General features: G+C 37.9%; 2 protein-coding genes across 2 annotated transcripts; one reads left to right on the forward strand and one right to left on the reverse strand.

Moving 5' to 3' along the window:
• Positions 1-407: 407 nt before the first annotated feature.
• On the reverse strand, positions 408-2,672 carry Rad51D (Rad51 recombinase D). Its single transcript, XM_069509367.1, has 5 exons — positions 2,259-2,672; positions 1,957-2,167; positions 1,543-1,720; positions 920-1,042; positions 408-667 (listed from the first exon to the last, which is right to left on the reverse strand). Exons 1-5 carry the CDS (start codon positions 2,531-2,533, stop codon positions 450-452), a joined length of 1,005 nt encoding a protein of 334 aa, XP_069365468.1. The 5' UTR covers positions 2,534-2,672; the 3' UTR covers positions 408-449.
• Positions 2,673-3,234: 562 nt separating this feature from the next.
• Positions 3,235-16,426, forward strand: dre4 (SPT16 homolog, facilitates chromatin remodeling subunit dre4). The gene is made up of 17 exons (XM_034984273.2): positions 3,235-3,453; positions 3,523-3,630; positions 4,122-4,283; positions 4,583-4,882; positions 6,352-6,767; positions 7,912-8,056; positions 9,132-9,291; positions 9,869-9,877; positions 10,100-10,339; positions 10,728-10,926; positions 11,260-11,657; positions 11,746-11,959; positions 12,589-12,843; positions 13,271-13,418; positions 13,887-14,016; positions 15,556-15,859; positions 16,231-16,426. The coding sequence occupies exons 1-17, from the start codon at positions 3,385-3,387 to the stop codon at positions 16,424-16,426; spliced, it is 3,453 nt and encodes a 1,150-aa protein (XP_034840164.2). The 5' UTR covers positions 3,235-3,384.
• Positions 16,427-16,993: the final 567 nt, after the last annotated feature.

A 16,993-nucleotide genomic window follows, 5' to 3' on the forward strand; every position in this document is an offset into this window, starting at 1 on the left:
CTTATGAACAAAGCTCCAAATACCAATGAGTAAACAATAACTATATTTCCTAGGTCGTAGCCAAATACTTACAAAGAGAATGCTCCAAAACAAGAACAAAGGGGACACTTGACGGCAACGTTAGTTCCTATTTTCACCACGCGCCAAGATAGCCTGGTCGCACTCACTGTTTATGACAGACAAGAAGCTGAGGGTAGCTTAGAGCGTAGAGGCACGGCACTATTTAGATTTCAGTCTCACTCACTCCACACTTCTGGCAGAGGCGCGAAATCCGAAACTTACCCCCCAACCCCCCTAAACCATGCTAAGATGTATCTTAAATCTTTATTCTTTACTAGTTTTTAGTACTAAATAAGGGTCAAAAAAATTAGTAGACAATTGATCCTAAAACGAAATAAAGGACCGACTGTAAAAGAAAATATATAATACTTAAGTTATATTACTTGTTATTATCTTATTCCACATGAACTAACTTCTAACATACAATTTTTATTAATGTAAGGATTATTATATCCCACAACTGTTATTTTTATTGTAAAACATTTGTTTTCATTAGAGTTTTGATGTTTTTCCAGAAAGAGCACAATTAAAGGGATATTTTGCCAATACTTTCCCAGGCATCTGTTCCATTTCTCAGTGTATGTTGCTTCTCCTGAGCGGGCCTCATCTGTAATTTATTTATCTATATTAATTTAATATGTATTTTTATAATTATATTGTAAAATTTAACCAACATAAAATCTAACACATAAATTATTACACTTACCTACCTATGAAAATAATATTTTATTAAAAAAATTTTTTTTTATACTAATAGGTATATAATAAAAATACTAATAACTAATGTAATAATTTTTTTATATAATGTACATCCTTGAATACTCTTGTTTTTTCAAAATTAAATGTTAAATTATATTACCCTCAAGGTCTAGAACATCTTGATCAATCCATCGAGTCTGAATATTAACACATACAATTGCTATTTCCATTTTTTTGCTTATGCTTCTTGCATAGTTTGCAAAATAATTTAGCAATTTTAATCCTGTGAAAAAACATAAAACATCAATGTACCTGTGTACCTACATACTTATTTTATCAATACAGTGTGCTAATTATGTTGTTGTACACAATCTCTAAACGAAAATGGCAGGTCATTATGATCCTTTTCAAAATTACTATAGGATGTCGTTAGATTTAGAACTGCCAATTTAATTTTGTTTAGAGATTGTACACAACAAAATTAGCCATACCTATTTCTACATAGTAAAATGAATAGTCAGCCTCACAGAACTCACAGAATCCAGTTCTATCCCGGGCACTCTGACTTTTCATAGTTATGTGCATTTTAAGTAATTAAATATGACTAGCTTTAATAGTGAAAGGAAACATCTTGAGGAAAGCTGAGACTTTTCAGTAATGTTCTCAAAAGTTTATGAAGTCTGCAAACTTGCACTGGGTCAGCGTGGTGGATTGGGGAGAGTGTAATAAGATACAAGTGACACTTTAAATTAATTTCCACTGTAATTTATATTTACTAGTTACCTATTTTATTGTCATCACCAAAGTGTTGAAACATAAGACTTGGTAATGAATCTATAATAATTAGGGATAAATTTTCAATAACAAGGACACCACTTTTAAGTTCCTCAAACAACTTTACTAGATCTTCCATTTGCCAAATGTGGATGACTTTTATTTTTAACATAATTGATGCCATATCCTGTAACAAATCCATACTAATATTATAAATGTTTTAAGTTCCCATGGGATTGTTAAAAACCCAAATCCACTTGAACGAAGCAGCGGGCATAATCTAGATTGTAGTACTAAATAAAAATATAAAATTAATTTTGCAATTTGTACCTATATAATTTACCATTATAGAATTGCATTAAGTATGTAAGTTATGGGCAGTTTAAGTAAATAAATGATAAGTATAATGTAATATTAGAATACCTTATAAGAGAACCCACACGAATCTAAAATTTTCTGTATTCTTACAGCAGAAAAATCACCTTTTGTATCAATGCAAAGAACAGAAGTACTACTATTTTGGACGCAGTTTATAGCAAGTTGCATGCATAATTGTGATTTACCGCATCCAGCAAGTCCACATATTTCAGTAATAAATCCAATTGGAATTCCATCACGCAATATTGCATCTAAACTGAATAATAAAAATAACTTTAAATAGGTATATTGGTCATCATTAGATACAGATAAGTATACATATTAAATGATTTTAAAATTATATTTACCTATTAATTCCAGTGCTAATAAACTGTTTGCAAGTTAATCTGTTAATGAATAAATTAGTACCATTTATTAATGGTGCTGAATATTTTAATAGAATATGGTTCCTTATTTCTAAAATTTGTGGTAAGCTTAATTTGCTTAATGCTGATAACTTTTGAACATCTTCTTGAAGAAAATCTAATAAAGTTGTGATGCGATTTTGACTGAAAGTTTTTAGTATATTTTCTGTTAAATGAACGTGTTCCTGCGCTGTTAACCTTTGCATTTTATAATTCATTAATTGTTTAAAACAAAAATAAATAACTAAGCGCTATTTAATATTTTGAAATATTCTCTGATATATACATATTTTTGAGATATTTTCTACGTAGTAGTACCAGTACTTGCAAATTCTTCTTTGGATATTTTTAAATTCAAATCATCAGTGTCATTTTCTGAAGTGTTGGTGCGACTGACTATTATGGTGTCACCATACGCTTGCGATAGGTTCCATAATGTAAGCTTGAAACGAACTAAAGGCTTAGTTTGATGCATATTTTGATGGACGCGTGTGAAATGGACTAACTATTTTAGTGAAAATTTGTGTACTAACTTTTTTAACAAATAAAAGATATCAAACTTTCTTCTGCCATTTATTTTTAAGTGAAAGCCAGCTTTCCCCAACAACATCACCCGCATGATACTATGTGAATATATCCTTAACCAAATTCATCCTCTCCAACACTCACATAATAATTCATCAAAATAATCTTACATTGCTAAATCATGTTGTTACCCTAATAAAAAAGGACACACTCCCATTCAGCGCTATCTTAACGGGCTCGTTTTTGGCATCTCAGTGCACAAGTTTGCAGGTATATACATCCTACTCTATGATGCTTGCTGTATGTTGTTTGTCGCAAGCGTCTGATGAAACCATTATAATTCATACCAAAGAGTGATGTAGAGATGAATTCTCCTTTCATAGACAATAGAGAAAGAAGCGCGAACGCCCGCCATTTTTGTTTTCTGTCAAACTGCAAAGGAAAATGTTGTAATGTTGTGAATTAAATTCATATTTATTTCGCGTCCGAAGGGGATAAATACAAGAAACGTTAATTATAGTTAGACCCTAAGAGATTTTCTACCATGTCGAATATATCACTTGATAAAGAAACGTTTTTTAGACGCATGAAAAAGCTCTACGCGGCGTGGAAGGTTGTTCACTATTCTTGGTGATTTTGGAAGAAGTGTGTACTCGTTTATTACCATGTGATCTACTTGCAGGCTGCTGCAGACTCTAAGAGCGAGGATGCCTTGGGTAAGGCTGATTGTCTGGTGACTTATGTCGGTGGCGATGAAGATACAATTTACAGTAAATCGACGGCGTTACAGGTTTGTTGTTAGCACACCGCACATGATACAATACAATGTGCGTTAAAAACGTCAGCTGGTGCAACTGGGATCATGAAATTTTTTCCATACTTCACTCCAACTTCCACTTCCAACACTTCCAACTCTAATAGTTCGTAATTATTTGTAGAGCATTTATCCACACTAATATTGGAAATGCGAAAGTGTCTGTCTGTCTGTCTGCTAGCTCTTCATGTCCCAACAGTTAAACCGATTTTCATGAAATTTGGTACAGAGTTAGCTTACATACCGGAGAAGGACACAGGCTTTTTAACCCGGAAAATCAGAGTTCCCACGGTACGATACAAACCTAAACCCACGCGAACGAAGTCGCGGGCATCTAGTAATTTGTATACCATTTTGTCCAGTATTAAGATTTTTGACTTTCTAACTACATACTTTCATGCTCAATTTTGCAGGTTTTCCTGTCCTATTTTTGTTGATCTAGGTGTAATTCTCTTTCTATTTACCAGACATGGCTGTTTGGATATGAACTACCAGATACAATAGCAGTCCTGAGCGAACATAGTATGTGTTTCCTTGCAAGTAAAAAGAAAATAGAATTTTTGAGGCAAATTGAAAATGGTAAAGAGGAATCTGACCTACCTCCAGTGAAGCTCTTAATAAGAGATAGAGTAAGTACTATGAATTTTTAGAAATGTTGATTGAAATTGAATGTATGTTTTTTTTTGTGAAAAAATAATTTGATAAAGTTAATTTGGCGGTTGTGAAACAGCGGGGCGATTGTCTAAAACCTGCATCAATCATTATTACAATCTCAATTGTTCTGATTGGCTGAATTTGTGCGATTCTTGTTGCAACATTGCACAAATTCAGCCAATCAGAACAATTGAGTTTGTAATAATGATTGATGCAGGTTTAAGACAATCGCCCTACAGGCTATAAATGTAATAAATAAAAATTACAATTTCAGAATGACCATGATAAAGAAAACTTCAATAAACTCATACAAGAGATAAAGAAATCTAAAGAGGGCAAGACACTTGGTGTTTTTGCCAAAGACAACTATCCAGGAGAATTCAGTGAGAGCTGGAAGGCTGCGTTGAAGGCAGAAAAATTTGAAAATGTTGATATTAGCTCCTCAGTTGCACTAATCATGGCACCCAAGGAAGATCCGGAGGTTATCACCGTAAAGAAAGCGTGTTTGGTGACCGTTGATGTATTCACCAAGTACTTAAAGGATCAAATTATGGAAATTATTGATTCTGATAAGGTAAATGCTGATTCAAATGAGATAAATTTATTTCATGTGGGACAGTATGTGCTGCTTATGTTATGTCAAGACTACTACTAGTCCATAAGGCGGATTCTGAGAAGAGTTCGCAAAAAACTCAGCAGTTCCTCTTTTATTTAAAAAACCGGCCAAGTGCAAGTCAGGCTCGCGCAATGAGAGTTCCGTACTACAGTCGTATTTTTTCGACATTTTGCACGATAATTCAAAAACTATGATGCATAAAAATAAATAAAAATCTGTTTTAGAATGTACAGGTGAAGAACTTTCATATGATACCCCACTTGATATAGTCACTCACTTCGAAAGTTGAAAATACTAATTATTAGTTCATGACCACAATTTAATTTTTTTTGTGTGATCTAACCCTAAATTCACGGTTTTCAGATTTTTCCCCAAATGTCAGCTATAAGATCTACCTACCTGCCAAATTTCATGATTCTAGGTCAACGGGAAGTACCCTGTAGGTTTCTTGACAGACAGACAGACAGACAACATAGTGATCCTATAAGGGTTCCGTTTTTCCTTTTGAGGTACGGAACCCTAAAAAATAAATAAAATGCATTTTTTTGCATTTGCAACAATATTACATTGTTTATATAGAATGTGTTTTCTTATAGGATGCCTATAAAGAAATATTTTTTTATATCTAAATTTATATATAAAAATATTTATATTGCATAATGTTGTGCAATCGGTCTAGAACATTCATCATAATACATCAGTATCAGAACAATGTGGCTAATTCCGTTGAAAACAATCTCTAAACTAAAATGGCACGTCTAAATCTATTGCTATCCCTTTCATAATGTTGCTTGCGTAAAAGGATAGCACTAGATTTAGACCTGTTAGTTTAGTTTTGTTAAGAGATTGTGTACAAGAGAATCAGCCCCATTGTCTTCATTTCTTTCCCTTTCACCCACAATTGGCACATGGTATATTTTTTTAGTTTCTTAAAAAAAATTTAGGCATGTCAAGACGTGCTGAAATGCTATATCTTTTCCAACAAAGAGTAAAAAGTGTAAATCGAAAACCATGACATGGTAATCAAGATGGCAGTTAGTTAGAAATGTCAGTTTCGAGAAAATGACGCGTACAATTTAATTGTAATATTTAGAGTTTGCGAAAAACTTATAAACTTGATTTTCATGATGCATAGCACAGAGGCATACACAAATGAAGGAAGATTGTTTGAGAAATATTCAATAAATGTAATTAAATTCATTTATTTGCTCAAATGATCAGCTGGGCTGTCCAGTACAGAGATGCAGTCACACTGGCATGATTTGTACAGTAATTAGATAAGGGCTAGCTTAAATTTTTAATGTAGCCTTTTGAATCTCCATCGATATCCATCTAAGATATTAAAAAAAATTGTAAAATCATACTTACTGCCCGCTGGATTACCACTACTGTACAGTTTATAACATTACATTACAACATTATTTCAGAAAGTAAAACACTCAAAGTTAGCGGAAGGCGTAGAAGCAGCAATATCAGATAAAAAATATGTCACAGGAGTTGATACGAGCCAAGTAGACATGTGCTATCCACCGATCATACAGTCCGGTGGCAATTACAGTTTGAAATTCAGCGCTGTTTCAGACAAAAATCACTTACATTTCGGAGCAATCATATGCTCGTTGGGTGCGAGATATAAATCGTATTGTTCGAACATAGTCCGTACATTGCTGGTCAACCCTACGGATGCTGTTCAGAGCAATTATAATTTCCTACTCAATGTAGAGGAGGAAGTCTTAAAACGTCTTGTCGCTGGTGCCAAGTTGTCTACGGTATACGAAGCTGGTTTGGAATTGGCTAAGAAGGAAAAGCCTGAACTTGTCGACAATCTCACTAAAAACTTTGGGTAGGTTGAAATTTTAAGCGAGGTTTAGATTAGCAACAAAACTTGCGCAAGCTATTTCTACCGTATAAAAAATCACTTCCGCAAGTTTTGTAACTTGCTGGACTTGCCGCAAGTCACAAATGTATGCACATGTACAATATTGCTTGTAGTGTAAACAATTCTGCAAGTACTTGCAGAATAACTTGCAAGAAGTGCTTGCTAGTCTAAACCTCGCTTTATAATCGCTTTTCTAAATATTTTGTTTCTCCACGAGTTTTTATATGACAATAAAATGGGTCTAATGGTTTTAGAGTCTAAGGTTGAACTCTATAGAGTTATACTTTGCTTAGACTTAAGTTTTAGTTAAAATGAGACATACTTATGCCAGCGGTATAGCACTGTCTCATTTTAATATCGAATAAGTTAGAATATCGCGATCCAAACATCGTGATGAATACTGAGCATACAGTATGCCCAAGGAATCCTGTGGCTCGATTGCGGTAGAAGACTGCTACAATGTCACGATCGCAATCATATCTGATTGCTATTGGCTACAATGCATTTTGTAGCATGCAAGTTGCATATTTATTTTTATTAAGTACATATTAATTATCACCACTATATCATCTTACAAATTAAAATTTTGACCATCAGCGTAAAATATTACGTATTCTGAATAAATAATTTGGATTTGAGTTCAGCCAATCACAATTCACAACTATTGCGATTGTAATAATGATTGATGCAGATTTTCCGGAATTGACCGGCAGTATTATCAGGTTTTACTTTGCAAATTGTTCACTAGGGGCTGTGATGTACGGAGGTAGTCTATCAAATGTTGGCATGAAAAACTATAATTATTTTGAAGTTTAGCTTCATATTAACACATCATCATCAACCCATCGCCGGCTCACTGCAGAGCACGGGTCTCCTCTCAGAGTAAGAAGGGTTTGGCCATAGTCTACCACGCTGGCCATGTGCGGATTGGTAGACTTCACACACCTTTGAGAACATTATGGAGAACTCTCAGGCATGCAGGTTTCCTCACGATGTTTTCCTTCACCGTTAAAGCAAGTGATATTTAATTAATTAAAACACTCCTATTCATATTTACTTTTAAATTTGTGAATTGAATAATTAATTAAATTTAGCATATTATTTTCAGTTTCGCGATGGGTATAGAGTTCCGTGAAAGCTCAATCGTGATTAGCCCCAAAACGTCCATAGTGGCTAAGAAAGGAATGGTGTTCAATATCAACATCGGTCTGTCCAACTTAACCAACAGTGCGGCGACTGATAAAGAAGGCAAAGTAAGCTCTTTGATGTACTCTTTGACGCCTGGCAGCATAAACACCACTATTTTTTAATGGCAACAAAAACTTTGCTTAGTCAGAATGTGATTCTTAATACGACGCAAACAGGCTGATTGATTGATTGAAAAATCCATAAAATTGGTCAAAATATTGTTAGTGTACATGTGAAACGCGGCGTTTGACATGAAGTTGCGTTGTGCATATCAGGGCCGTCTTTACCCGGGGGTTCAAGGGGTGCGGCGCACCCGGGCGCAGAGTCCTAGGGGGCGCAAGCCGACCGTCCATAAATTTACCTACCCACCTAGATTTGATTTCGGGCGGTGCCGAAAAGGAAACAAACATATGCCTCCCATAGGCAATATCGTGAAAAATTATAGGGGGTGGGGCGCAGACTAACTTTCGCACCCCGGCGCCGAATATGCTTAAGCCGGCCCTGGTGCATGTACAGTATATGCACAACGCAACGTCATCTCAAACCACGGAAAGAAGTATGTATAGCACTCTCTCTGTTACGTAATCCGAATGAGAGATGATTTGTACCAACACGTGGTGTGCGCGGGACATGAAGCATAAACAGCTTCATATAAAATGTTCGTGATGTTTTGAATATGGACGCCACACGGTGAAGCATGAACTGCTACATATAAAATGTTCGTGATATTATGAATCCGCGCCTCGTGCAAGGCACGGCTCGTGCCCGCCACGTGTTGTTATAAATCATCCCTAATCCAATGCAAATGTTACAGGCAAAAATCTCACTGAGCGTTAATCATTTTGCCTCTATCATTTGTATTGGGATTACTTAACAGAGAGAGCTCTTTACTAACTTCTATACGCGGATGAAGTATAGTGACCACAAATTTTCATCAGTTGTGACTTGTGACATAAGATAGCTGCAAAATAATATGCTCGTGTAAAGTGTGTGGTGACACGTATTTGTACGTAGGATGGTAACTAGTTCCGCTACCAGGCCAGACCTGAGCCAATTTTTAGAACTCTAGAACTTCCCATTTCTAACATGAACGTGTATAAAGCACCTTAGGTTTTGTATGAGTAATTAATCTCATTGCAGACATATGCTCTATTCGTCGGCGACACAGTGCTAGTAAACGAGGAGCAACCGGCCTCCCTTCTCACGCAGTCCAAAAAGAAGATCAAAAACATCGGCATCTTCCTCAAGGACGACGACGAAGAGGAAGAGGAGGAAAAGGAAAATAAGGCTGAGATACTTGGTAAGTAGGATAGAGACTAACAGATCTACCCCAACTTAACTTTGGTGAAATATCTAAAAATCCTGCCTTGTTTTTTTTTTTTACGGCGACCCCTTCCTCCGTTGCGACGTAATTGAAAGAAACTATTAAACCAACAATCGCATTTATAATATGGGCATTGACTTACACAGTTTTGACGGTATATTGTGTATTATAAATGTTATACATATTTACATTTTGTTTACAGATAGATAGAATTTTTTTTTTAATTTAACATCATGTGTGAAATTTTATATACTTGATTTTTTGTTATCTGTACTTCAAACTGTAGTACAGTACGCGGCAGAAAGTAATGTAGATCAGCCTTTAGGATGACATTTCGGCTTTGTAGATCGTTGTCTCTGTCACTCATACCTATATGACGTTTTGTCGGTCTCAACGACGGAGACCATGCTCTACAAATCTGCTATCTCCTTCTGTTATGTTGATGTACATTACTTTGCCGCGTACTGTACATAACAACAACAAATGTATATTATGTACAATAATAACATATTCATGTTTTTTTATTTCCTTTCATGCAATCGTGGATGGATAGAAAATGGAGGTGAGTTTCATGGTTTATAAATAATCTAATGCATGCTTCTTTTACAATAATGCAATTTTTACAAACCAATGACATGCTTTTTCATGAATATAAATGAAAAAAAAACCAGTTTAGATAGATTTAATTTTGTATCCGGATTTTTTAATCGCATCATAAAGACACATCGCTTGTGCGTGCAAACGATAGTCTAAATAAAAACTACAGTTTTATGAACATTTTTAGGCAGAGGTAAAAGAACTGCCGTCATCGAATCCAAGCTCCGCACAGAACATTCCTCAGAGGAGAAACGTAAGGAACACCAAAGGGAGCTTGCTATAGCATTGAACGAGAAGGCCAAGGAGAGACTGGCGAAACAGTCTGGCGGAAAAGAGGGCGAGAAAATCAGGAAAAGCACAGTTTCGTACAAAAGTGTCAGCCAGATGCCTAGAGAGAATGAAGTGAAAGAATTAAAGTTATATGTGGGTAAGTGTACTTCAAAAGAGTGATCATAATAAAACCATAATGGTCATACACTGAAACATATTAAATTATACTTAATAATATCCCTTAAGGACTAAGTGAAAGGTTCACTCTAATCAATTATGCGATTCGTCACAAGCAGTTTGCATTTCTTGCAAACTCATTCTGCCAATCCTTTTTAGTTCTTTGAAATGGAGAAATTTTATTTCATTCTATGCCATGTTTGCCAGCCGAAAAAACTCAGGGTCTTTGAACAGGCCTGGAGCATTTTTCAAACATGTTGCTTTGATGTGAAAATGTACAACAGAGTTTAGTTTTATTCTAATGCTGAAGCTAAGTTACGATACAAACATATTATTTGAAACACTCAACCTCATTTGTGATGTTTCAGATCGTAAATACGAAACAGTTATCCTACCGATATTCGGTGTCCCAGTACCATTCCATATATCCACTATTAAGAACATATCACAGTCTGTTGAGGGCGACTACACTTATCTGCGGATCAACTTCTTCCACCCCGGCGCGACCATGGGCCGCAACGAGGGCGGCAACTACGCACAACCCGACGCGACCTTCGTCAAAGAAGTGTAAGTGCAGTGCGTACTCTATATATTTACGATAAGAACCATGTCGTAGTCTGTTGAGGGCGACTACACTTATCTACGCATCAACTTCTTCCACCCCGGCACTAGTGCACCACCCATTGGCAAGTATACGGCGGATGGTCAATCGGCAGGGTTTTTTTAGCGTCAAAGGACTGAACGTGAATATGTAGCTGGCTTTTGAAAAATTTACTATCCGCTCTTTGCGAAACTTGGGCTAAGTTTCATAAAATTCCAATATTTAATTTAATAATTAGAAGTTTAGAATTCAATTTGTCTCTATTATTATATTTACTAAAAATACAAATCTTTTCCCAGAACATATCGAAGTACAAACACAAAAGAACCTGGTGAGATATCACCTCCCTCATCAAACCTGAACACAGGCTTCCGACTTATAAAGGAAGTTCAGAAAAAATTCAAAACACGAGAAGCTGAAGAAAGAGAAAAGGAAGATCTGGTTAAACAAGACACACTGGTCCTCTCACAGAGTAAAGGCAACCCTAAGCTCAAAGATCTGTACATAAGACCTAATATAGTCACAAAGAGAATGAGCGGGTCCCTAGAAGCGCACACAAATGGATTTAGGTTTACGTCAGTCAGAGGGGATAAAGTGGATATTTTATATAACAATATAAAAAATGCCTTCTTTCAACCCTGTGACGGCGAAATGATCATATTGCTACATTTCCATTTGAAACACGCTATTATGTTTGGTGAGTTGACATTTATTTATTTTCCAAAAAACTTTTAGACGATTTACCGGATTTTACACGAATACAACATGACAAAATAATATTTCAGGCAAAAAGAAGCATGTGGACGTTCAATTCTACACGGAAGTGGGAGAGATCACGACAGATCTGGGCAAACACCAACACATGCACGACCGGGACGACCTCGCGGCCGAGCAGAGCGAGCGAGAGCTGCGACACAAGCTCAAGGTCGCCTTCAAGAGCTTCTGCGAGAGAGTCGAGAACATGACCAAGCAGGAGGTGGAGTTCGACACGCCCTTCAGGTATGTCTTAGCTCCCGCAATCAGCCTAACCCGACCAGTAGTTTTTGCGTGATAGAGTAACAAACATACACACACACATACAAACACATACGAACTTTCGCCTTTTCGTGATTGAGCATTGGATTATATTGATACTCTAATTATTTTACTTAGTAGTGGATCAGTCTTTGGAAATGTATAGTACGCGACAGGTCGAGATGCAATCGGGGAGGCAACGCCCCGAACACCCGCAAAGCCCCCACGCTAACCCGCTGCGGGCGAGCGCGGGTGACGTGCGGGTGTCCGGGGCGTCCCCCCGCCTCATACCCCAATTGCCATATTCTCAACCTGTCGTGGACTATAGGTGATACTATAAAGCCGACTCGTGGCAAACCTGAAGCACTTCATCTCACTATGTACCTATTTACGTTATGCTAATACTCTAGAATGGCGACCTCGCACAGGAAGACGCAGGCCCCCCACTAGGTGGACGGACGACATCAGACGAGTCGCAGGGAGCCGCTGGATTCAGGCGGCTCAAGACCGTGGCGTGTGGAAGTCCCTACAAGAGACCTATGTCCAGCAGTGGACGTCTATCTGTTGGTGATGATGATGATGATGATGAATACTCCATATGTTTGTTTTCACAGAGAACTCGGTTTCCCCGGAGCGCCGTTCCGCAGCACCGTCCTCCTTCAACCAACTTCGGGAGCCCTGGTCAACCTGACCGAGTGGCCTCCCTTCGTGATAGCACTGGAGGATGTGGAGCTGGTGCACTTCGAGCGAGTCCAATTCCACCTCAAGAACTTCGATATGGTGTTCGTGTTCAAGGACTACGCCAAAAAGGTGGCTATGGTCAACGCTGTGCCAATGAACATGCTGGATCATGTCAAGGAATGGCTAAAGTGAGTTGCTTTTCAGTTTTTTAGGGTTCCGTACCTCAAAAAGAAAAAAGAAACCCTTAGAGGATCACTTTGTTGTTTAAATAATTATTTACTTAAATCACATGTAGATGGCGCTGTCCATCATTAACTGGCACATAAAATATATCTTATACGATGGTACGGAATCCTGATGGTTTCTTTTTAGGTTTAGCAAAGGATTTTGATGACCTCCCTTGCACAGTGGTGAGCGCTGTGGTGTTATAAGTGGCCACCTGACTCTTCATTTTTTGTATTTAAACTTAAAACTAACACGACATGGATTTCGTGTATTTTGGGGGACCTTTCATTATTATTTATTTTATTTTAGACAACAACAAATTTATTTTTGACTATTCTGGTATTACTAGCACAATTTACTTCAATAAATAAAATAGTTATTCTTTCTTAGCTCTTGCGACATCCGATATTCAGAGGGCATACAGTCGCTGAACTGGACAAAGGTTATGAAGACAATCACAGATGACATAGAGGGCTTCTTTGACAATGGAGGCTGGTCCTTCTTGGACCCCGAGTCGGACGCCGAAAACGAACGTCAGGTAAACATACACTACTAGCTGATGCCAGCGAGTTCGTCCTTCCTCAGGAACATCATCTATTTGGTACAGAGATACAGTGCGACAAGGCTCTCTTGGCACTTGAATGACATTGACAGAGGGGGCGCTGTTGGAGAACAAAGACTTATAATATTCAAACAAGAACAAAGAGGACACACTTGACGGCAACGTTAGTTCCGATTTTCGCACCGCGCCAAGATAGCCTTGTCGCACTGTAGCTTGCCTCCTGGAATTGCTTATAGGCTACTTTTTGTCCCGGAAAATCAAACTTCTTTCGTGATTTTTTAATATTTAAATCCACGCAATGTCGCAGGCGTTTTTTCTTCTTTCCGGGTTTCGTTTTCGCTCTTAGACGTAGCCCTCCGTTGTACGTGAGACCCCTGATGCGGCTCCCGGCGGTTGCAAGCATCATCTAGTGGAAAAATATTTAAAAAGAAAATGTATTTGCAGGAGGAGGAATCGGAGGAAGAGGACGATGCGTACGAGCCGACAGACGCGGAGTCGGAAGAGGAGTCGGAGGACGACTCGGAGTACGACTCTGAAGCGTCCGACGTGTCGGACGGCTCGGGTGAGAGCGAGGGTAAGGGCTAAGCGCATTTATTTTATTTTTTATTTTATTCAGATACAAGTTAGCCCTCGACTGCAATCTCACCTGTTGGTAAGTGATGATGCAGTCTAAGATGATAGCGGGCTAACCTGGAAGGGGTATGGCAGTTTTTATTAAACCCATACCCCTTTGGTTTCTACACGGCATCGTACCGGAACGCTAAATCGCTTGGCGGCACGGCTTTATATCCATTAATACAGACTGCATTCGTTAAGATCAAATTAAAAGTATTTAGCCGTGATAAAAATGGCTAAGTAGTGTGTTTGATCCCGAGCACGCGCACTTCTAACTTTTTGGAGCTATGTGCGTTTTTAAGCAATTAAATATCGATTGCTTTAACGGTGAAGGAAAACATAGTAGGGAAATAGGCTACTTGACACTTTTTTTAAGTTGGTCTTAAATGGTTAATATTTGTCCTATTATATCAAAAAAATTAACACTATATTTTTTAGCGCCCTAATAACCGTAAAACTTTAATTTAAAAATATATTTTTCTTAGACAGGTGAAAACACTGGTCGGCCATGTTTGGCCGATAGATTATCTGTGCTCTGACGTCATGCATTTGTAAACAACAGCATAACCTCCCAAAGTTTAATAAACATGACTTCTATACTAGTTTACATGAAAAATATAGTAATTATCGTTATTGTATCATCCGAGAAAGTAAAAAACGCATCGATAAAGACCACAGGAAAGTTGTGGATTAGAGTGCCCAGTGAAATAAATATACGTAACACGCAAAGACTTGCTTAAAGGGATCCTATATGACTAACGACTTCAACCCAAATTTATTTTTGCAAAGATCACTTTGTTGTAAGTCTTACTTAATAACTTATTCAGTTTATAAAGAGAAAACGATATTTTTTTACGTTTACTATGAGTTTTTAGAAATATATAAAAACTAGCTTATGCACGTGACTTCGCCCGCGTGGACTTCATAAATTTCAAACCTCCATTTAACCCACTCAGGGGTGGAATTTCAAAAAATCCTTTCCTAGTGGATACCTTCTCTTTACCTACAAAGAACACACCCACCAAATTTCATGTATCTAGGACCAGCTGTTTAGGCTGTGCGTTGATATATAAGTTAGTCAGGACTCTAAATTTTATATATATGGATACTACGTTAGTCCCCGCGTGACATAGGGATGACATTTGTTTGTTTACATGTTTGTTTGACGTCACATCATGGCTGACAGCGTTTTCTGCGTTTCAAATAAAAATAAAAACTGTATTTTTTTAAATTGGATTTATATATCCATCCTGCGTTTTTAATAATTGTTATTGATATATTTCGTTGTCTTAAGCAAAATACTATAATAAATAATCATTTATTGGACGAAATTAGATATGAGTCAAGTACCCTATTAATTGCTGTCTCAATCTACAACTAATTTAAAACTTTGCTCACAAAAAAGTTTCTTTTGATGGTATTTGCTGTTGCATAAAAAATAAAACAGGAAAGTACCCTATTTATAGTCTAAATAAGTGTGATTGCCACAATGTTACAGAGGAAGACGAAGAATCCGGCAAAGACTGGTCCGACTTAGAGCGTGAAGCGGCCGAAGAGGACAAAAAAGAACGCATTTATGACCGCGACACGACCGACTTCGACCGCAAGCGTAAAGGAGGCTCTGGTCGCGACCCGAGGCGCAACTTCGAAGACGAAGAGGGTCGCAAGAAGAGCAAACACGACAAGAGTTCCAGTCACAAGAGTTCCAGCTCCCACAAGAGCTCTAGCTCCAACCACAAGAGCTCCAGCTCCAACCACAAGAGCTCCAGCCATAAGAGCCCCTCCAAACACAGCAGTAGCAGGTGAGTACACTCATGTTAAATACTGACCCCATACTAAAACAAGTATGATAAGAGCTACTACCACAAGAGCTCTAGCTCCAACCATAAGAGTTATTGTGTTTCAAAAGATTAAGTTTGTATAGTACTCGACAGGGCGAGATGGCGATCGGGGAGGGTACGCCCCGCACTAACCTGGTGCGGGCGAGCGCGGGTGATATGCGGGTGTGTGGGGCTTCCGTCCGCCTCATACGCCGAATGCTTTCTGAACCTGTCGCAGACTATATTATATTTCAATAGGCAATTTTTACCTTATTTATATAATGTGAAATAATTATTGTTATGTAAAAAATAGAATAGATAGAAAAAAAATATATGAGTGTGAATTGTTGCAGTCCATCGAAGAACCGCGACAAGCATCACAAGTCCCACGGCGACCGCGACAAGTCGCACGGCGACCGCGACCGCAGCAAGTCGTCGCACAGCAAGTCGAATGGCGAGCACAAGAAGCACTCCTCCGACCACCGCTCGCAGAAGCGCTCGCGGGACGACAGCCGCGAACAAGACCGATCCTCTAAGAAGTCCAAGTAAGCGTCTATACAGTACTACCACATTTTTAAGTTACGCCGATGTACCTGCGCAAAAATCTTATTTGAACTAGCTTATGCCCGCAACTTCGTCCACGCGGACTACACAAATTTCAAACACCTTAGGGGTTGAATTTTCAAAAATCTTTAGCGAATGTCTACGTCATAAAAGCTATCTGCGTGCCAAACTTCAGCCCGATCGTCCAGTAGTTTGAGCTGTACGTTGATAGATCTGTCACGGCACCTTTTTTTTATACAGGATGTAACCAGAACGCTGGCAAAAACGAAGACGGGTGATAGTACTGATGATTACTGATATGATACCACGAAAAAAACGCGAAAAAAAATATAAAAAATCCTATAATTTTGTAAAAGTTTACGATATATTGCAAATAAAACATCTGACTGACGCTAGAGGTCAACGAACGTTGCGTAAGTAGGCCACTCGTAGTCAATGCCGCGTCGTAGGCGGGGCATTGACCGAAGTTTTTCACGCTACATTGGGGGTTTGAAAAATACTAAATCACTATAACTACAAAATGAGGTAAATGGTTATTTCGATTGAATTGTG

This window comes from Maniola hyperantus, chromosome 3, assembly GCF_902806685.2.
Source record: "Maniola hyperantus chromosome 3, iAphHyp1.2, whole genome shotgun sequence".
NCBI lineage: Eukaryota > Metazoa > Arthropoda > Insecta > Lepidoptera > Nymphalidae > Maniola > Maniola hyperantus.